The 23,227-nt window shown below is 40.9% G+C and overlaps 1 protein-coding gene across 3 annotated transcripts in view; it reads left to right on the top strand.

Annotated features, from left to right (window-relative positions):
- Positions 1 to 23,227, top strand: part of GARNL3 (GTPase activating Rap/RanGAP domain like 3) — a 209,217-nt gene that overhangs the window by 127,757 nt on the left and 58,233 nt on the right. For all 3 annotated transcript variants that reach the window (XM_050926716.1, XM_050926719.1, XM_050926718.1), the window contains 7 exons: positions 2,161 to 2,206; positions 3,332 to 3,438; positions 5,677 to 5,792; positions 9,131 to 9,235; positions 14,274 to 14,348; positions 15,624 to 15,735; positions 16,511 to 16,609. In XM_050926716.1, the coding sequence (XP_050782673.1) occupies positions 2,161 to 2,206; positions 3,332 to 3,438; positions 5,677 to 5,792; positions 9,131 to 9,235; positions 14,274 to 14,348; positions 15,624 to 15,735; positions 16,511 to 16,609 (660 nt within the window). The remainder of the gene's footprint in view (positions 1 to 2,160; positions 2,207 to 3,331; positions 3,439 to 5,676; positions 5,793 to 9,130; positions 9,236 to 14,273; positions 14,349 to 15,623; positions 15,736 to 16,510; positions 16,610 to 23,227) is intronic.

Here is a 23,227-nt window from a genome sequence, read left to right as displayed (position 1 = left end):
CCAATCCATACTTCTTTAACTTGCTGGTAAGAATACTGTGGGAGACCAAGGTATATCACGTCCATATCCACAAAGCCCATATCCACAAAGCCCGTTATCTCATCATAGAAGGCAATCAGGTTGGACAGGCATGACTTGCTCTTGGTGAATCCATGTTGACTGTTCCTGATCACCTTCCTCACCTCCAAGTGCTTCAAAATGGATTCCTTGAGGACCTGCTCCATGATTTTTCCAGGGACTGAGGTGAGGCTGCCCGGTCTGTAGTTCCCCGGATTCTCCTTCTTCCCTTTTTAAAAGATGGGCAATATATATTTGACTTCTTCCAATCTTCCGGGACCTCCCGTGATCACCACGAGTTTTCAAAAATAATGGCCAATGGCTCTGCAATCACATCAACCAACTCCCTCAGCACCCTCGGATGCGTTAGATCCGGACCCATGGACTTCTGCATGTCCAGCTTTTCTAAACAGTCCTTAATCTGTTCTTTCACCACTGAGGGCTGCTCACCTCCTCCCCATACTGTGCTGTCCAGTGCAGCAGTCTGGGAGCTGACCTTGTTTGTGAAGACCAAGGCAAAAAAAGAATTGACTACTTCAGCTTTTTTCACATCAACTGTCACTAGGTTGCCTCCCCCATTAAGTAAGCGTCCCACACTTTCCCTGACTGTCTTGTTGCTAAAATACCTGTAGAAATCCTTCTTGTTATTTGCTCAGCTGTAATCTGAAGCTCCTTGTTATCATATTCATGAGGGATTTCATATGTTTGAATCTCTTATTTAAAAGCTTCCATCATGGGAAATTAGTGTGGTCCTGGCCATGCTGCTGACAGCTTTTGAACCATTAAATGCCTATGAGCTCAAAACTCTTACAAGGAATGTTATTTTTTTGGTGGAAGTGACTTCAGCCAGCAGAGTAAGAGCCTGGTCCTGAGATGTATAGAGCACTTGCAGCTTCTGTTGTAATGTTCACCTCTTCTTAGGATCAAGCCCAGTTGTCTGATCCATCTTTTTACTACATTTTTTGAAGATATATTGAGGCCCCAGACATGCCCTAAATTCTTTCCAAAGGTGATATCTGTGTTCCATGTGGCTCATTTTAATTGTGCTGCCAATGTTTTCCCCCTCACCTAGTTGCACATCTTGGGAAAGCTCTTTCTAAGCTGTGTCTATAGTAGGAAAAATGCTCCTGTATTGAGGAGAGTTAGATAAGACAATAATAAAACACCTGAGCACTGGCTACGATACAGCCTCCTTATTACTGCCACTGTTGGAGCTGTGCCACTGGAGAATTACAGGTCCTAATTTTTCTATTGTAGACAAAGCCCAGAGCTTGATGGCAAAAGGTCCCTAGATTTTGTTAGGAGCACCCTAAAAACTCTTAGAAAAGTTTCTCAGATTTGTGTTTTTCTTGACACTGTTTATAGCTTAGAAGGTCATGCAGCTCAAAGATCATGTCAAGGATCATTCAGTGTCAAGGAAATCTGCCACAACAAGATGCCTCTGATCTATTTCTATCTGAGACTTGCATCTGCATTGAATTATCTGGCCATTTTTCCATGTGCGCTGTTGCCTAGATTCTCACCAGAGTCATGAATCAAGATTGGTAATAGATCTTGGTGCAGTCATGAAAATTTACATTGCTACCCTACTTGGCCCTCTATTTAACTGAATTATGCTGGAAGAATTTCTATAAGTCTGTGTTAGGAAATGTTATCATGTTGAAACGTTTTTTAATAATCCACTCTGTGGTAACTGTGGACAAGAACAAGTTATTTTCAGTATCATTAAGCCCAATCGTGACTAGCTAAGATGATGCTGAATGTGGCTTGTCTTTGTGTATACTGACCACAGAGTTGTGGTGACCATTGTATTAGCTAGCTCAGTTGTTGAAAATAGTGTTTAAACACAGTAAAACTTCTTGTTGTAGACAACGACTAAGATACTTGCACTTTATAAGCCTTGCCATTTTAAACATTCATAAAATAAATGCCCTGCCAGAACAATTGAAGGTGCATAAACTAGAATTATATCAAATGTAATAAAACAATTAATATATTTCACCATATTTCATCTGCTTTTTCAACAGAATGGGCATTTTCAAAACATAGGTGAACTCCATAGACATCAAAGTAATGGATTAATTTCTTTAACTTGCATGGCAGATATTTTTGCCTTAGTGAGATATAATAAGCAAAATGATAGTTACAGGTACGTGCTAACTTTAACCAAATCATTCGCTTTGTTAGTTTGATGTTACAGTAGAAGCGGAAGTAAACTATTCTTCATAGTCCACCTATCTAATTCCATGAATTGGGTGTTTTTAAGTGATCGTGAAAGTGAGTGGTAAATGGTTCCGTGGCGAGGCATTATGTAGTTCAGGGATCGGCAGCCTTTCAGAAGTGGTGTGCCAAGTCTTTATTTATTCACTCTAATTTAAGGTTTCGTGTGCCAGTAATACATTTAAACGTTTTTAGAAGGTCTCTTTCTGTGTCTATAATATATAACTAAACTATTGTTGTATGTAAAGTAAATACGGTTTTTAAAATGTTTAAGAAGCTTCATTTAAAATTAAATTGAAATGCAGAGCCCCCAGACCAGTGGCCAGGACCCGGGCAGTGTGAGTGCCACTGAAAATCAGCTCGCGTGCCGCCTTCAGCACGCGTGCCATACGTTGCCTACCCCTGATGTAGTTGATGTCTGTGGAAATTTTCCCCACAAATAAGAGTCACACCTTGTAACACATAGTGTGTTCTACTGTGCCTAAGCAGAGACTCTTATATCCTGATTCAGTAACGTGACTAAGAATATACTCAGGTGAGGAATTCAGTATTATTGTGTTTATTCTGTATCCAATTGAAACTAGCCTTGCAGATAGGAAAATCTCTCTTTTGACCATGTTACTCCTTATAATACTCTAGTTCTTGGATCTTTTTATATATGTGCCTAGGGTTTGTGTTGGAAAATATCTGTAATACACAGTGTAAAAAAAAGAGGTACTGTACACAGTGGTAGGATTTTGTAACTGAAATGTTAAGTTTGTAATTTCTTTTTTGTTTGAATAAGGACTAGATTTTGCCACTCTTGTTCTCATTGAATAGTGTATCATTCTACAAGAGTCAACTGAATGTAAAGTAATGTACTAGTTAATGGACAGGTGTCAGCGTCTGATCCCAGGTGAATATCCTGAGAACTTTCATTGAGACTTGCAATTTATGAAGTGTTGATACGATGTTTCCCAGTAACAATTTATAGTTCTTGTTCCTGCTTAAGCAGTATGTCTGATACTCTTTGTATGTGACTTTCAATCCAAATAAATAGTGATTCTTTCATTAGGCTGAAAATATTTTCAGAAGAAAGTGTACCTCTCTTTGGGCCTCCCCTTCCATCCCCATCTGTGTTCACAGATCACCAGGAATTCAGGGACTTCATACTAGTGAAGTGTAAGTCTTTTTTGAGATCAAAGAGACCTTTTTAAACTTTTAGTCTAATACATAAGAATCTGCTCTTCACACTTATTTGGGATACTGCAGATTGTAAATAATTTTTCTACTGTGCAATGTTACGGTTTTATACTGAGTCTTTTTTAAAGTTTGGCTATTCTAGCCTCAGTGGAGTATATTCCCCTCAAACATTTCTATTTGGTTCTGATAAACACTTAACTCCCATGCAGTTAATGCTTCCTAGGTTACTAGATTCAATCTGGTTTGAGTATTTCAGATGTATTTGTTCCATTGCTTAATGAATTGTTAATTTTCCCCAAAGGTTTCTTCTTAAAGACAAAGGAGACTGATATTCAGAAACATATTCATCTAACGCCATTTCATATATTTAACAGTAAAAGGTGCCAGACTGGCAGCTTTGGAGACTAAAGTACTTTATCTAAAGAAAATGTGCAGCATGGAAAACAGTCAGTATGTTTCAGTGCTGTTATGAATATTTTAGTGCTGTTTTGAACCAGTTCCTGAGCGGAGAACTCAATCTTAATGGACTAATTCAAGCCGTGACCTCCTGCTAAGACTCCCAGGAAGGGGACCACTGAGTACTACTAATCATGATTTTTGTAATGTAAACATCTGACTAATAGGAGCTTGACTGAGAACTCACCAGTTCATTTCATATAAGTTACTAAAGAATACTTGTTGATATTTAAATTAATTAGCAGTGTAGACTCCTAACTATACCAGCCAAGAGATTATTGGGCTGTGTGATAGAGATCTATGATTGCTCATTGCCCTTTAAAGCTAGAGGAATGACTCTAATTACTTTGATAAAATCTAATTAGAAAATGGCAAATTGCTTAGTTTATTGAAAACTGATTTATCAATTACAGTAACTCCTCACTTAAAGTCATCCCAGTTAATGTTGTTACGTTGCTGATCAGTTAGGGAACATGCTCATTTAAAGTTGTGCAATGTTCCCTTCTAATGTCGTTTGGCAACCACCTGCTTTGTCTTCTCCTTGCAGGAAGAGCAGCCCATTGCAGCTAGCTGGTGGGGGCTTGGAACCAGGGTGGACCGGCAGCCACCCCATCAGCTCTCCCTTTCAGCTCCTCGCTCCCCTAAGTTCCCTGTGCAGCAGCTGCCTGCAGTTCAGCTGTTCCTCCCCTCACTGCCATGTACTGTTCCTGCCCTCTGCCTTATAGCTGCTCCCTGAGACTCCTACTTGCTGTGCAGGGGAGGAGGGAAGGAAGAGGAGGGCTAATGTCAAAGTGTCCCCCTCCCCCCTGCTCCTGCAACCCACTTACCCCATCTTCCATAGAGCAGAGGGGATACACTAGGGCTCAGGACGGAGGGAGCTTGCAGCAGCTGCTGTCTCAGCAAGCTGATCTAATTAACAAGGAAGTGTACTTAGAGGGGAAATGCACATATCTCTCTCACACACATACCCCCACCCTCCATTCCTGCCGCCCTGTAGAGTGAGAGTGTTAACCCTTGAGGGCTCAGCCAATTGGTAGTTCATCATTTAGCAGTAGGGGAAATATCCCACCCTCTGACTCCTCCGCCTCAACCAAGCTTCACAATCATCATCACTGTGTACCAGTATTAAATTGTTTGTTTAAAACTTATAGTGTGTGTGTGTGTATATGAGAGAGAGAGAGAGAGAGAAAAATTGGATTTACTTAACATTGTTTTACTTAAAGGTGCATTTTTCAGGAACATAACTACAACATTAAGTGAGGAGTTACTGTACAGCAGTATTTGACATTGTTTGGACCTCACATTGAACTTAGCAGAGCCAGAAGGAACTCTGAACTTTTCAATACAATTCTAAAATATAAGGCAGATGCACTGACAGCCTGTGACATAGACAGTATGGCGGTACATTTTTTGTCATATATCAGAGAACTTCAGCACATTTACTGAGATTCGGGAAATGGTTCTTTTAAAATTAACAGTGAAATAATATCTTCCTGGAGTTTATCTGGCTGTTTTTGTGTCTTGAAGAACAATACTAGCTAAATACAGTTTAGATGCTCAAAAGCAAATAGGGCTAAAAAAACTCTTCATAGTCATGATGATAAAACAACTAGAACTTTTAGTTCAAAATATGCCCAAATGTGAAACAAACCCAAATTAGTAATTTTGCAATGAATATCCTTACATGAAGACAACTTGGATTCAGTAAAGGACATGAAACCCCTTTAAGTAACACATCCTCCTTTATTCAATATGTTTTAGTAATAAACGGGGAAAAAGCCACTTTGGAAACCCCAACATTTGCTCAGAAACGGCAGCGCACTCTAGACATGCTGATTCGTTCTTTATACCAGGACCTCATGCCTGATCTACACAAGGTAAAGCCAAGACTTGCTTGATCTTTATGCACTTCATATCCCACCCAGTGGCATATTGAGTGGCCTGTTGCTCAAGAAGATATCCACCCTGGTGAGTACTGATTTGCATACAGTAAGTTGGATAGCAAAGGGGTGTTTTTCCTCTTTACATTTTAATTACATGAAAATCACCAATAAGTCATAAGAACAGCCATACTGGGTAGCTCACCTGCACAGTCAGGGCCGTCACGTTTATTCTTCCTTCAATGATTGAAGAAACGTTGAAATGAGAAATGTTGCTTCAGCAAGTCACTGAAGCAGTGAGGATGGTGCTTTATCTCTTCTCACTAGGACTTAAGATAAATTGGGGGGAGGGATAGCTTAGTGGTTTGAGCATTGGCCTGCAAAACCCAGGGTTGAGAGTTCAATCCTTGAAGGGGCTATTTAGGGAACTGGGGTAAAAATCTGTCTGGGGATTGGTCCTGCTTTGAGCAGGGGGTTGGACTAGATGACCTTCTGAGGTCCCTTCCAACCCTAATCTATGATTCTATGAGACAAGTCAGCCCTCAGCAGAGGTCATAGGAGCACTTTTAGATGCAAGATCAACAACAGATTGGACACCATGAGTCATCTTCTATTGATGTCCAGACTCAAGCAAAGATATCAGTGAATGTTTCTCTTAATCTCTTTGGTCATATGGCTATTTGCACTTATGTGACACCACATGTCAGATCCTCTCCAAGTCTGGCTGAAGTTGATCTACCAGCCAAGCAAACACAACATGACTCCGTGAGTACTTGTTCCCAGGAATGTCCTTTCATCAGTACTTGGTGGAACGATCCTCCGAATGGCTGTCAGGGAATGATGTTTGTGTCTTCAGCTCCCACTGACACTTTAGTGAAAGATACCTTCACACAGGCTGGAGAGCATATCTGGGTCCTCTGCAGGCCCAAGGTTTTGGTCCCCAACTACATATAAACAGCCTAGAACTCAGTGTCATATCCCACGGGCCTCAAATCTGGGTCTGTGGGAACTCCTACGCTCCAACCCTCCATTTGTCAGCCTGCTGAGAACTGCTTACTCAGGACCCATGAAATCCAGCTCCAGTTCGAGACTGTACCCCTGAGGTGGTATTTGCAGAGTCCCAGAGCAGCCGATTGGCCCACTGACTTTACTTAAGCCATCAGCAGGAACAGGAAGCTATCCAAATAACTGGGATCCACCCTGCTCTGGACTGTGTGCCTTGTGCTTCCAGCTCCTCCGGCTTGACTTGCTGGCATCCCAACTCCTCTTGACTCCTGGCATCAGGACTGTGGTTCTGATCTCAAGCTTGTCTCCTGCTTCGGATCTGGTATCTTGACACAGCTGACACTCAACTCCTATTTTTTGACTGTGGACTCCGGCTCTGACCACCAGGTCTGGCTGCCCACCATCCAGCTGTGACACTCAGGGCCATTCATCTAGCTCTGATTCAGGATATCAGCATCCAAGTTTTGACACTACATTAACAGGCAAGGAGGAGCAAGATCATCTCTCCCCATGCCTACAGGAATTCTCCTACTGGAATCAGTCTCCTAGCCCTACACTCACGTGGGGTTCAAAACAATTCAGGTGACAACTCAGTAGAAAATGGTCCCTCAAGCTTTCAGTCCTTCAGATAAAAGTTCAGAAGTGGGGTCATTCCTCCATATACCTGCTCATGACCACTTTAAACAGCACATTTTGATCCAGAGGAGAAATGAGTCCAGGCGCCATCTTAGATGCATTAGCTGGGACAGGAATATGCTGCATGCTTTCCCCTGGTCACTCTAATTACTAGGGTCCTCAGGAATGTGATATTGGACAGAAGTCAAGTTATCCTAACAGCCCCAGTGGGGGGGAGGGGGAGGGGAGTTTTAGTATTCAGAGATGATACACTTATCAGTTCAAGTTACTGATCAGTCTGGACATCATAATGCAGAACCAAAGACTGGTTCTACACCCAGACTTAGTGTCTCTACAGCTAACAATTTGGATGTTAGTAGGCTGATCTTGGAGCATAGACTTTCCTCTGCAGAGGTACAGGTTCACAGAAATTATAGAAGATTAGAGTTGGAAGAGACCTCAGGAGGTCATCTAGTCCAACGCTCTGCTCTAAGCAAGACCAACCCCAACTACCGGTAAATCATCCCAGCCAGGGCTTTGTCATTCTCGTATTCTCATTCAGAGCTTAAAACCTTTAATAAGGCATACTTATGGGGCCCAGTGGAAACAGTTTTCAATATGGGCATCTCATTATAATTTTACCCATTGGAGGGGTCTGTACCTGTTATTGAGGTAATCTGTTATCATTAAAGCATTTAGATGTCTTGACTAGATCTAGTAAAGTTCACTTAGCACTGATATCTGCCTATTATTCTCCAGTACAGGAACACGCAATTTTCCCCAATGATTTTATTCCTACTGTAACTAATTTTTTGAAGCGGTTAACACACATTTTTCCACCTGTTAAGAATTTTTCCCTTCTCTCGGACCTAAACATAGTCTTCCTGATGCAGCCTCCATTTGAACGTATGCCATCCTGTTCTTTGTATCATTTGTCTATTAATATGGCATTCTTGGTGGCTACTACCTCTGCTCTCAGAATAGCAAAATCCAAACACTGATGGTAGGACCATCTTATACCACCTTCTGTGAAGATAGTTACTCTTCATCCTCATTCTAAATTTTTGCCTAAAATAGTGTCAGACTTTCATTTAAATCAGTTCATTCACTTGCCAGTGTTCTTTCTAAGACCTCACTCATCCACTGCAAAGGCTAAACTTCACACTTTGGAAGCTTTTAAGAGTGACCTTGTATTACTTCAACAGGACAAAACCACTTCTACAAACCATCAAGACTATCTGTACCTTTTGGTATTAAGTCCAGAGGACATGCTATTTCAACATAGAGACTGTCAAAATGGGTGTCAGACAGCATTAGAATTTCTAAAGAACTGAGGGAGTTAACTCCTCTGTCTCATATCAAAGCACATTCTGCCTTATACTAGGCCTCAAGTCTCAGGCTCTCTCTTTCTACTGCATATGTCATCTTTCATAACTAGATAGCACCTTGATACATGTGAAGAGTATTGCAGCTGCTCCATAACCTTGTAAATCAAAAGGCTAAAACATACATTCTTAGATTCATCAGTAGGAGCATATTTTAAGGGAGGGCAGTTATTTTTTGTTAGTAATCGAAACTTGAACTGAGGTCACAGGAAAGTGCTGAAAGAATACAGCAGAATCAAGTAATGTCAGATGAAATTTTAAAAAAATTGAAAAAGTTTGGGTCAGTAAGACTCATGCTCTTCTTTTTTTTTTTTTTTTTTTTTTTTTAAGAACATGCTTAATAGGAGGTCCTTCAGTGACGTGTTACCAGAATCCCCTAGATCAGCACGGAAGAAAGAGGAGGCCCGTCAAGCAGAATTTGTCCGACTTGGTCAGGTAGGTTTTATGTAGAAAGTATGGGTCAAATTAATCACTCCACTGGGATGTGTGGAGTAAGATTAGGGATGTCTGGCCAAAAACAGTCTTGTGAGATTCCAACTGGTTCTAGCTTATGAGGCAGAATGATGTAAGCAAATCAAGGTGCTGACTGCATTTGCTGCTGTTAATTTAGTCATGGATCTCATGAAATATATTAGGAGCACTTTCAGGAAAAAAACCCGTCAGCAGAAAGAGGGATAGATGTATTTAATCTTTATTGTGGTAACACAGCATTTAACACTTAAAGCGTTCCCTTTATTTAGTAAAATTATATTATGGGAAATATTTAGAAAAATGGTGATGGTAACTCAAAGCAAATGAGACCTTGATAATCTCACAAAATTCTTGATTTTTATAGTGTAAAAATGTAGATTCAATTTACTGATTTTGTTTTAATTTTTTAAAGTAAATTGACGTACAATGTAGTGAAGACAAATGCTGGGACAGAAAATTACACTAGCAATAAGTTAATTAATTAGGCAGTAATATAAATGACGGAAGTACAGCTAAATAGGCAATTGAGCAGAATTACATTCACAGAACGGATAATGATCAGAGGATGAGTTATTAAGGAAGCTGATTTAAGTAAAAAAGAATAATGACTTTGAGATGCTACTGTGGACTTGTTTCTGGAGAAAGAATGAATCAAGGCATATGTGGAACTAGCAGGAAGCAAAGATTTAAATAAATCCAGAATATGGCAGGCAGCCTTTTTTTGTTCTGGAAATAATTGGCTCACCTCCTTGGCTTCAGTTGAGGTTCAAAGTTCTCAATAGTGCAACTCAGGCAGAGTAGAGCAAAGATGTATAAGTATAGGTATTGTGAATTTGGGCATCTCTCAAAATAAATTAGCTACTTGCAATGCATGCTAAGAATTAGTTTTCCTATCAGTCTTTAGGAGGAAGTAAAGAACATAAGAATAGCCATACTGGGTTAGACAAAAGGTCTGTCTAGCCCAGTATCCTATCTTCCAACAGCGGCCAGTGCCAGGTACTCCAGAGGGAATGAACAGAACAGGTAATCATCACGTGATCCATCACCTATCACCCATTCCCAGCTTCTGGCAAAGAGAGGCTTGGGACACCATCCCTGCCCAACCTGGCTAATAGCTAGAGCCCTACCAAATTCACAGCCATGAAAAACATGCCACGAACCGTGAAATCTGCTCTTTTGTGTGCTTTTACCTTATACTATACAGATTTCACAGGGGAGACCAACGTTTCTCAAATTGGGGGGCGTGACCCAAAAGGGAGTTGCAAGGGGGTCACAGGGTTATTTGATAGAGCTCCCAGTATCGGAGAGTGGCGGCTGTTGGCTGGTACCCAGCTCTGAAGGGAGTGCCCTGCCAGCCACAGCACAGAAGTAAGGGTGGCAATACCATACCATGCCACCCTTACTTTTGCACTGCTGCCTTCAGAGCTGAGCAGCCAGAGAGTGGTGGCTACTGACTGAGGGCCCAGCTCTGCAGGCAGCAGCGCAGAAGTAAGAGTGGCAATACCATACCATGACATCCTTACTTCTGCGCTGCTGGTGCTGGTGACACTGCCTTCAGACCTGGGGTCCCAGCCAACAGGTGCCACTCTCCAGCTGCTCAGCGCTGAAGGCAGCTCTGCCACCAGCAACGCAGAAGTAAGGGTAGAAGTACTGCAACCCCTCCTACAATAACCTTGTGACCCTCCCCCGACACACACACACACAACTCCTTTTTTTTGAGTCAGGCCCCTACAGTTACAACACCATGAAATTTCAGATATGAATAACTGAAATAATGAAATTTGCAATTTTAAAAATCCCTATGGTCGTCAAATTGGCCAAAATGGATAGTGAATTTGGTAGGGCCCTACTAATAGCCATTGATGGACCAATCCTTATCTAGTTCTTTTTTTAACTCTGTTATAGTCTTGGCCTTCTCAGCATCCTCTGACAAAGAGTTCCACAGACTGACTGTGTGGTGTGAAAAAATATTTTAAATAATATTTAAACCTGCTGTCTATTAATTTCATTTGATGACCCCCAGTTATTGGGCTATGAGAAGGAGTAAATAACACTTTCTTACTTACTTTCTCCATACCATATTCCCCCTTTGTCGTCTCTTTTCCAAGCTGAAAAGTCCCAGTCTTATTAATCTCTCCTCATATGGAAGCCGTTCCATACCTAATCAACTTGTTGCCCCTTTCTGAATCTTTTCCAATTCAATATATCTTTTTTGAGATAGGGCAACCACATCTGCATGCAGTATTCAAGATGTGGGTGTGCCATGGATTTATATAGAGGCAGTATGATATTTTTTGTTTTATTATCTATCCTTTTCTTAATGATTCCCAACATTGAGAACATAAGAACATAAGAATGGCTGTACTGGGTCAGACCAAAGGTCCATCTAGCCCAGTATCTGTCTACCGACAGTGGCCAATGCCAGGTGCCCCAGAGGTAGTGAAGCTAACAAGCAATGATCAAATGATCTCTCTCCTGCCATCCATCTCCATCCTCTGATGAACAGAGGCTAGGGACACCATTCTTTACCCTTCCTGGCTAATAGCCATTTATGGACCTAGCCACCATGAATTTATCCAGTTCCCTTTTAAACATTGTTATAGTTCCAGCCTTCACAACCTCCTCAGGCAAGGAGTTCCACAAGTTGACTATGCGCTGCATGAAGAACTTCCTTTTATTTGTTTTAAACCTGCTACCTATTAATTTCATTTGGTGACCCCCTAGTTCTTGCATTATGGGAATAAGTAAATAACTTTTCCTTATCCACTTTCTCAACATCACTCATGATTTTATATACCTCTATCATATCCCCCCTTAGTCTCCTCTTTTCCAAGCTGAAGAGGCCTAGCCTCTTTAATCTTTCTTCATATGGGACCCTCTCCAAACCCCTAATCATTTTAGTTGCCCTTTTCTGAACTTTTTCTAGTGCTAGAATATCTTTTTTGAGGTGAGGAGACTACATCTGTACACAGTATTCGAGATGTGGGCGTACCATGGATTTATATAAGGGCAATAATATATTCTCAGTCTTATTCTCTATCCCCTTTTTAATGATTCCTAACATCCTGTTTGCTTTTTTGACTGCCTCTGCACACTGCATGGACATCTTCAGAGAACTATCTACAATGATGCCAAGATCTTTTTCCTGACTCGTTGTAGCTAAATTAGCCCCCATCATATTGTATGTATAGTTGGGGTTATTTTTTCCAATGTGCATCACTTTACATTTATCCACATTAAATTTCATTTGCCATTTTGTTGCCCAATCACTTTGTTTTGTGAGATCTTTTTGAAGTTCTTCACAATCTGCTTTGGTCTTAACTGTCTTGAGCAGTTTAGTATCATCTGCAAACTTTGCCACCTCTCTGTTTACACCTTTCTCTAGATCATTTATGAATAAATTGAATAGGATTGGTCCTAGGACTGACCCTTGGGGAACACCACTAGTTACGCCTCTCCAATCTGAGAATTTACCATCAATTCCTGCCCTTTGTTCCCTGTCTTTTAGCCAGTTCTCAGTCCATGAAAGGACCTTCCCTTTTATCCCATGACAGCTTAATGTACGCAAGAGCCTTTGGTGAGGGACCTTGTCAAAGGCTTTCTGAAAATCTATATATGCTGTACCCACCGGATCCACCTTGTCCACATGCTTGTTGACCTCTTCAAAGAATTCTAGTAGATTGGTGAGGCATGATTTCCCTCTACAAAACTATGTTGGCTCTTCCCAACAAATTATGTTAATCTATGTGTCTGACAGTTTTGCATTTTAGTAGAGTTTCAACCAGTTTGTCTGGTACTGAAGTCAGACTTACCCGGCCTGTAATTGCCAGGGTCATGTTTGGAGCCCTTTTTAAAAATTGGCATCACATTAGCTATCCTCCAGTCATTTGGTACAGAAGCTGATTTAGATGATAGGTTACAGATGACAGCGGTTCTGCAATTTCACATTTGAATTCCTTCAGACTTATTACTGTTTAGTTTATCAATTTGTTGCAAAACCTCCTCTAATAACACCTCAATCTGGGACAGTTCCTCAGATTTGTTACCTAAAAAGAATGGTTCAGGTTTGGGTATCCCCCTCACATCCTCAGTCCTGAAGACTGATGCAAAGAATTCATTTAGTTTCTCCATAATAGCCTTATCATCCTTAGTGCTCCTTTAGCATCTCGATCATCCAGTGTCCTGTTGATGGTTTAGCAAGCTTCCTGCTTCTGATGTAGACACTATTCCATAAGGAGGAATTTGCTTTCTTCTTTTTATGCATTATTCAATCACTGTTGGTTCCATTTGACTGTACAGCACTGAAACACTGGATTTTGATCTGATTGTGACGCTCTTCTAATCATTGACAATATGGAAGGATAAACTAATTCAGATTCTCATTTGTCGTCTTCTCACTACTACTTTGTGCAACACTGGTATTGTGTTCTGTATTATGAGCTAAGTATTTTTCAAAATCAGCATGCTTCTGTTGACATGCATCTTGAAAGGTTTATAATGCTGTTCATGACAAATTTGGGTTATATCATTCCACAGGAATGTGCAAATAGTGTCACTTAATGTCTTGAAATTCACTTTAAAAAATGTGACATTAACTATATAGGACCAGATTCTCAGCTGGTGTAAAGGGTGTAGTTAGCTCATGGACTTAATTTGTGGATGTGAGGACTTGCTATTATTTAAGGTTTTCTCCATTAATGTATTTGCTATGTTAAGTTTTGTTTTTGCCAACAGCAGATATATATTGTCTGAAACCATATAATTTTCCAGCATCTTATTGAACAGTTTAACCTCTGTTCAAAACACATGGAATGGCTGGTTTTCTTATAAAGAAATTATGTAGTATGGCACAGAAAGTCAGAGTTGGATCTATTGTAATTATAGTCTGAAATTGCTTCCCTCCCTTCCCCAATCGTCAGTCTCCATATCTTTAGCATTTATTTATAGATATGGTGTTACCAATTAAGAACACATTTTAAATGAAATATCTGTCTTGTTTAAGGCACTGAAACTGAAAACCATTGTGAGAGGAGATGCCCTAACTAGTTCAGCAACCACAAGCCTCTATAAAAAGGAGGTGAGTGGACATTTATACATGATAATGTGCAAAGTTTGCTCAAAATTATGGCTTTCCAGGTTCTACTGAATATGGGACTACATTCCAAATCTTGTAATGCGTATATATAGTTTGATTCAGTACAAGAGAAAACATTGACATATTGATCCATGTATCGGTGCATAATATCAAAATGGTTCTGCAGACAAGGCCCAGTAAATGGATGGGTATGGAAACTATTTCTGGACTTAAAGCTGATTTCAGCAATCCCACTTTTGTTTGGGTGGAGAGGTAAATGAAAATGCCAGTTGATTTTTGTGTACATTTATGTAATACGTGTAACTTTTGCTTCATGCAAATAAAATCAAATTGCATTGTTGTTTCTAATAAAGGGCCAGATTTTTCCTGGCCATAGTGTGGCTATGCAGGAGTGGAAAGTGAAAGGAGCACCACAGGGACTGCTTCTGCACCTGACCTCTGTGCATCTGCACAGAGGTCAGGTGCAGAAGCAGTCCCTGTGCTTGGAGAAATGCAGGGACTGCACAGTCTATGCCCCAGGGACGTACAGCATCCTGAAGAGGTTAGAGAGAAGGTGGTGCCATGGTCTGGCACCTTTCTGCACCAGCCCATGAAGCTGGTCCGGTAGAGAAAGTTGAGTCATCTAAAGTGCTGGTACAGCATGTGCACTTCCCCTGCATAATTCCTGCTGGAGCTACTTGGAAGGGCAGCTTTGCACCACCACTAGCACATGCCAGTGACTAAATGCCACAATCTGGACCATAGAGCATAAGGAAATTCCATATGAATGTTAGTAAACATACATTCTGGATCTGAACATTATTTCTGAAGTAGAAACGCAGAGGAGGTGTTTTCAAAGTGTTTGACTGGTTATCTGCTACATGTCACACTCAGTAGAGTCAAGCTGCTGACCTCCCATACTTCTGGAAATTTACCCCAGATGGTTTATCTTGAAGCAAAAGAACATTCTGAATACCAAGTGCTGTCTCTTCCTGCACCTGCAAGATATGACCTTTTTCCCAAAAGGAGATTCAGTGCCCCAGTCACACAAATGTAGCTTATATTTATTAACCTCCCAAACTGACTGAGAGAATTTTTGTCTCTCCTGGCAAACAGACCAGTCTGATATTTTTAACTCCAAAAGTGCAGCTTTGAGCATTCTGTCCTGCCAAAGATGTCCATGAGTTACTTTTCAGACATTGTACTTTAAATTTTCTCTGTTGATAAACTTTGTATTTCCTAGTGTATTTACTATACACTGCTTATGTCGTTTCACAGCCGTGGGAGTCCCATTGTTTCTGCAGTAATTTTCCTCATGAAGTTGTTTGTGCGGATTCTTGGGGCCAGTCCTTGCTAGTTTCTACAGATGTTGGTGTCCTGCTAATAGATGGTTAGTGAATGATCCAGCATTTGTCTACAGGTCAATATTTTTGTACCTGACAGTTTCAATCTGTGGTGCCTACGAGGATGTTAGCAGCTCTTCACTACTTCAGATAGTTTAAAGTCCACATCTGTTACTATATATCCTTATTGTCAGGGCTTTTCTAACTTAGCTGCAAAAATTTGCTCTGCACTAAAACTAGGCAAATCAGATAATCTTGGGAGCTCTGTTTTAATGCAGACTTCTGAATATTTTATTGGTTTCAGATGCTCTTTTCTTGATTGTCTGAGAGGACTTTTTATTAAGCCAAATCCAAGCTCAAGAGGTGTCCATGCAACCTGCTTGTACTTCACAGTCCTTGATGCTTCAACTGAGCATAAGGCCAAAGGTGGCTGTGTACCATTTATGTAGTCATCCAAGCCTGTTTCCTCCCTAGCACTGATTTTGTGACTCTTGCCTCTTCCCTAGAATGCCATATATGGCAGTCATGATTTTGAGGAATGATATTGGGGGTAGTTGGTTCTCAGCAATTTTTCTCAGACTTTCCAAAAACTGTTCCTTTTAGGCTCTGTTCTTGCTATGTGATTCACATCAGTGGTAACCCCTTCTAAGAAGGAACTGCCATCTTTGGTACTGTATATAAAGTGGCAGTATGCCAGATGCCTCATTTTCACAGAAAAATAACCACATTTTTGTTACAAGAAACAAGATGCTTTAAAATCACTGGGCAGCAAATTGTTGTGTCAAAAATGTGTTCTAATTGGGGGTCATGTTTCCTTTCCAGATGGCCAGTCATCAGTGCAAGTATTTGATAAAACTCTCCAGGTGAAGCAGATGCATGTGCTGGAAGCTTTGGACCTTTTGATTACCAGAGCAGACAAAGGTAGGATTCCTTACCTCTTGGTTCCAATATGAATGTGGCTGGCACACTATTACTTTACTCATAGCTCAGTAGAAGGTAACAGTTTATGCACTTGCCCTTTCAGAATGCTATTTCATTTTTTGTCAATAATTCTCTTTTAAAAATTTTTTTTCCATTTCTACTGTATTTATTCCCAGGTCTCTCCCCTTCACCTGTCTTCTTGCTTCCCTACCCAGATGAATTTCTTTGACTATTTCTGATCCAATGGTATGTGAACAAGTTTATTAGTCAGTACTGGTGGAAGCCAATGTACCAATAACTGAAGTTATGAGACACTGGCGTTACACTTACACATCACTTTGTTCCCACTTATCACTGGAGCTTCCAGCTGTATGAATATGCAACACTAGATCTATCATACAGCAGAAGCTACTTTTCCTTTGATGGGGAAATCCTCTTAGTTTTAAGTAATTCCTGCTTGTTGCTGGTATTGTAACTTTTTGGACCAAATCCTGCTTACCTTATTAACACAAGTAATCCTACTGACTTTAATGAGCAGGAGTCACCATCCTAGTTTACAGGCCTAAAGACTTATTAGAATTGGCCTCCATTCCAGTTGCAATGGTCAGGAAACAAGTGAATTCAAGAGATGAAATGTCTCAGTTTCTGTAGTTTTAATATCTGCCAAACTGCAAAGTTAACATATTTTCTATAGAATTAAATAGATATTAAAGTGGGAACAAGTTCTTGGCAGTAGCTTTTCTACAACTCATTTTGATTTAACTCAGCTATATCATGAAATGTATACATTTACTTAGGTTCTGTCAATTATCAGAAGAAAGCCTGTAATAACAGTGGCTTTTAATCTTGTGACAAAATTCTTACCATGCTCTTCACTCCATAATTTATAATAAATAAATATTAAGGGGATTTGATATAGACAGTGGAGAGTGTTTCATACTACAAGTGATTCTCTGATTGCATTATACTATACCCTAATGAAAGAAATGTAAAGTTACCAACAAACACTACAGTTCAAAGGCATAAGAGAGTCACAGTTGCCTCTTTAGTATTGTATTTCCATATTGTGAAAGTACATAGAGAGGTGTAACACCAGCTAGGACTTAACAGAGGTAAATCTCTAGTAGTGCTCTGTCATAAACATTTAGGAATATTAGAAGCATATCCTGTTGAATTTGAATGAATTTCTAATGTTAATCTTACTTTGATATAACTTTAGGACATCATAAATTGACCTAGGTATTGTGAACTTTATTTCAATTAACATTCTCCTCTGTTGAAAAAAAGAGTACTTGAGGACAAGAAGAAATCTTTGTTTTTAAATGTATAGCTAGCAGTTGTCTTTGTTGCCATAAAAATGACACACACATCTTCCTGTTAAAGTAGCAGTACAGAAAAGTCTACTTCACACTAGCCAACATTTAAAAAAATGTTAGTTTCTAGAGGATAGTTAATAGGGTGGGTATGATGGGAAGAAGAGTAGTGGAGAGTATGATTATTGGGGCTAGATAAAGTTTTTGGTTAGTTTTATGGCATCATTGTTGTGAATAGTTAGTTGAATTTGGTAGTGGTGTGATGGTTGTATAGTTGGGTTTGGTTTAATCTGCCTCATCCGCTGACTAGGGTGGATGTTAGCCCTAGTGTTTAACAGGATGGGTATGCTTAGGGATTGGGCAGTTATTACTAGTAGGGATAATGGGCTAGTTTTTGTCAAGTGGATAGGATTAGGACTGTTGTTGTGGTGGTTCCTTGTAGTAATTCTGGTAGTCAGAAGTGGAATGGAGCTAGTCCTACTTTGTTAGCTAGGAATGCAGTGAGAATTGTGCATGAGATGTCATTAGTTAGTTATGTAATGTTTTATTGTCCTAGTGTTCAGGCATTAATATTGCTAGAGACTAGGATTAGTGTTGAAGTGGTTGTTTGAATTAAGAAGTATTGGTGGCAGCCTCAGTTGCTCATGGATGGTCTTGTTGGGCAATTAGTGGAATGATGGCTAGCCATCAATTTCTAGTCCAGTTCATGCTAGAATTCAATGATTGCTGGAGATTGTAAGTAGGGGTCTTATAATTAGGCTTGAAGTAATAATTACCCTTGTGTGTGGATTCACTAGTAGAAGAAGGATTTTAACCAACATTTTTGGGATATGAGCTCAAGAGCTTAGTTAGATGACTTTACTAGGATATAGTATAATGGAAATATGAGGAGTTTTGCTCTCTCTAGTATAGGTTCAAATCCTGTTTTTCTAAGGAAATGAGAGGATTTTAGCCTCTCTTATTCACCCTATCAAGGTGATCCTTTAATTTCAGGCACATGTCCTGTGGTATGGATGGGAGTCCTGAGAAGACCCCTGGTTGAGAATCAGTCCTGAGAAGGCAATTGGTATTGATATATGTCAAAGGCATAGTGCTAAGGTGACTGGGAAGACGTTTTTTCATAGGAGATCGTTAGTTGGTCATATCGAAATCATGGGTATGAGGCTCAGATTCATAGGAATTCTGCTGAAAGTAGTATGACTTTTGATGTTAATGAGAGGGAGAATAATTAAGGTGTGTTGTTAAGGGAGGCTGGGTTGAGGAATAGGATAGCAGTAAGGGTATTTATTATTAGGATGTTGGCTTATTCTGCTAGAAAAGAATAAGGTGAATGGACCAGCGGCATATTCAACATTGTATCCTGATACTAATTCAAATTCTCCCTCAATGAGGTTGAATGGTGTTTGATTAGCTTCTGCTCGCGTGAAGGTGTATCATGTTGTTAGTGGTCAGGAAGAGGAGATAAGATATGTTGGTTCTTGTGTGGTTCTAATGTTTGTATATTAAATGCTCCTGAAAATACAATTAGAGAAATTCTGAGGGTTACTTTGTATGAGACGGTTTGGGCTGCTACTCGTCAGGCTCCTATTAGGGCATATTTGGAGTTTGAGGCTCACTCTGATCAGAGGTTGGAGTAGACTATGAAACTGAAGGGGGAAATTAGGAATAGGAGGCCTAAATTTAAGGTCGGCTAGTGGAAAAGGTAGTGGTAGTGGGAGTCAAATTGATAGGGCTAGTAAAAGGGCTAGGATTGGGGCCAGGGTGAATAGTGCAAAGGATAATCTTAATGGATAGATTGGCTCTTTAATAAATAGTTTTACGCCATCTGCTACTGGTTGTAGTAGTCCATATGAGCCTACGATGTCTTTTCGTAGTTGTATATCCTAGGTCTTTTCGTTCAACTAGGGTGAAGAAAGCTAGAATATAAGAATGGCCATGCTGGGTCAGACCAAAGGTCCATCCAGCCCAGTATCCTGTCTACGGACAGTGGCCAATGCCAGGTGCCCCCAGGGGAGTGATCCTAACAGGTAATGATCAAGTGATCTCTCTCCTGCCATCCATCTCCACCCTCTGACAAACAGAGTCTAGGGACACCATTCCTTATCTATCCTGGCTAATAGCCATTAATGGACTTAACCTCCATGAATTTATCTAGTTCTCTTTTAAACCCTTTTACAGTCCTAGCCTTCACAACCACCTCAGGCAAGGAGTTCCACAGGTTGATTGTGCGCTGTGTGAAGAACTACTTCCTTTTATTTGTTTTAAACCTGCTGCCCATTAATTTCATTTGGTGGCTCCTAGTTCTTATATTATAGGAACAAGTAAATAACTTTTCCTTACTCACTTTCTCCACACCACTCATGATTTTATATACCTCTATCATATCCCCCCTTAGTCTCCTCTTTTCCAAGCTGAAAAGTCCTAGCCTCTTTAATCTCTCCTCATATGGTACCCATTCCAAAACCCTAATCATTTTAGTTGCCCTTCTCTGAACCTTTTCTAATGCCAGTATATCTTTTTTGAGATGAGGAGACCACATCTGTACGCAGTATTTGGGATGTGGGCATATCATGGATTTATATAAGGGCAATAATATATTTTCCGTCTTATTCTCTATCTCCTTTTTAATGATTCCTAACATCCTGTTTGCTGCTTTGACTGCCGCTGCACACTGCATGGCCGTCTTCTGAGAACTATCCACAATGACTCCAAGATCTCTTTCCTGATTAGTTGTAGCTAAATTAGCCCCCATCATGTTGTATGTATAGTTGGGGTTATTTTTTCCAGTGTGTATTACTTTATATTTATCCACATTAAATTTCATTTGCCATTTTGTTGTCCAATCACTTAGTTTAGTTTTGCTACAGCAATTTGGATTGGGATTATATACATGAGTGGGGATATTAAACTAGAGGGTAGCATTTTCATAGTTAGAGAGGGGAGTTGAACCCCTAAGTACAGAGTTTAGGCTTTTTGCATTGATACCTGGCTCTGCCATCCCAATTTGGCCCTTTTGGAGGGGCTTGGTTATTTGTTCTTCTTATTATTAAAGTTGATTTCATTAATATAAAGGAAGGCTTGTTTTGAGATATAGGCCTTGCCTTTTTGGTCCTTTTGTACTAGAAAAGGCTCAGTTATAGATAGAAACTGACATGGATTACTCCGGTCTGAACTCAGATCACGTAGGACTGTTAATCGTTGAACAAACAAAACCCTTGATAGCAGCTGCACCATCAGGATGTCCTGATCCAACAGTGAGGTCGTAAACTCCATTGTGTATAGGGCCTCTAGGAGGGGATTGTGCTGTTATCCCTGGGGTAACTTGGTTCGGTGATCAAATATATTGGATCATTTTGCCATAGGCACTTTGAGTTGTAGGTCTAGGTATAGAAATATGTTCTTTTTTTGGAGGTTTTGTTTTACTCTGAGGTCGCCCAACCAAAAATAGGGCTCAAATACAATTGGATAGAAGTCAGGAGAGGGGGTGTTAGTAATAGTTGATTTGTATTTGGAGTTCCACAGGGTCTTATATTGTTCTCGTTTTTCCATGAGATTAATTTAACTGATTATTTGTAAGAGACAGGTAGAACCTCGTTTGGCCATTCATTCTAATTTTTATTTAAACGACAAGTGATTATGCTATTGTAGCGGGGCGGGGGTGATGACTCACCAGCACGGCGCCTCCTGCTGGTCGTCTCTGGAATTATCTCTTTCCAGCCCAGTGCACCCTCTGTAGGCCGGTGTTTTGCCTGCCGCTGGCCACCGTGTCCCTCCCGGACCCTGGTGCCCCTTTTCTCGGAGTTCTGCCTTCTGCAGTAAACCCACACTTTGTGTCTTCCCACCCAAGGGAACCCCCAACCCCCTATCTCCACCTTGCCTCAGTGGCTACTGCCAGTCCTTATCTAGTCCATGCTCCCTGGGGCAGACTGCAGTCTGTAAACCAGTCATCCTTGGCAGGGGGTTTTGGACCAGCTGCCTCTACCTGTCTCTGGGCTGCCTCTCTGCAGCCCCAGTACAGCTTTGTGGGCCTTTAACCAGGCCTGCAGCCTGGGGCTTTGCTAGGCCGGAGCTCCCCAGCTCCCTCTGGCCTTCCTCAGCACTGCTCCACCCTAGATACCCTTCTCAGCTTCCCAGGCAGCCAGGTCCTTCTCTCTCAACAGCTAGAGAGAGTGCCTTTTAGCTCCTGGCCCACTGCCCTCTTTTAAGGGCCAGCTGGGGGCTGATTGAGCTGGTCACAGCTGCAGCTGCTTCCTTAATCAGCCGAGCTTTCCCAGTTGAAGGCCTCTCCCAGGCTGCGTTTAACCCCTCTTTACTGGGGTGGGGCAGTCGCCCCACCACAGCTACATTTGCATGGTTAGAATACCGCGACCATTTAACAGTGTCACTGGGCAGGCATTGCCCCCAGCAACAATATGTTTTTGGTAGACAGTCAAGCTTTTTATTTGCCTAGTTCCAGGATCCTTTTGCTGCAAAGCCTGGCTTGTCTTCTGAAACATAGAGCTTTCTTTCCCTAGCTCATCTTCTCTGACCTTGGCCTGTCCACCCATCTTCCTTGTACTGCCCAAAACATCCAGTGGCCCTATGAGTCTTCTGCCAGTTTTTTTGGATTTTTTTAACCCCTCCTTTGTCACCTCTGTTTCTTTTGTCTTGTTTGGGAATTGTCCACTCTCCAAACAGCCCACTGCAGACAAGTAGGAGGAAGTAGCCTCTCCCAGCTACAATAGCCTCCTTAGCATACTTATAGACTAGTCAAAGTACAGTTGTTAAGGTTAATGTGTCTCCTTCATAAGTCATGTTCTCAAGACCTTTAATCATTCTCGTTGCTCTTCTCTGGACCCTCTCCAATTTCTCCACATCTTTCTTGAAATGCAGTGCCCAGAACTGGACACAATACTCCAGTTGAGGCCTAACCAGCGCAGAGTAGAGCGGAAGAATGACTTCTCGTGTCTTGTTTACAACGCACCTGTTAATGCATCCCAGAATCACGTTTGCTTTTTTTGCAACAGTATCACACTGTTGACTCATATTTAGCTTGTGGTCCACTGTGACCCCTAGATCTCTTTCTGCCATACTCCTTCCTAGACAGTCTCTTCCCATTCTGTATATGTGAAACTGATTGTTCCTTCCTAAGTGGAGCACTTTGCTTTTGTCTTTATTGAACTTCGTCCGGTTTACCTCAGACCATTTCTCCAATTTGTCCAGATCATTTTGAATTTTGACCCTGTCCTCCAAAGCCGTTGCAATTCCTCCCAGTTTGGTATCGTCTGCAAACTTAATAAGTGTACTTTCTATGCCAACATCTAAG

The sequence above is a fragment of the Gopherus flavomarginatus genome, chromosome 17 (assembly GCF_025201925.1).
Source record: "Gopherus flavomarginatus isolate rGopFla2 chromosome 17, rGopFla2.mat.asm, whole genome shotgun sequence".
Classification (NCBI taxonomy): Eukaryota; Metazoa; Chordata; order Testudines; family Testudinidae; genus Gopherus; species Gopherus flavomarginatus.
Note: the sequence above shows the minus strand (reverse complement) of the source record. Positions and strands in the feature narration are given on the sequence as shown.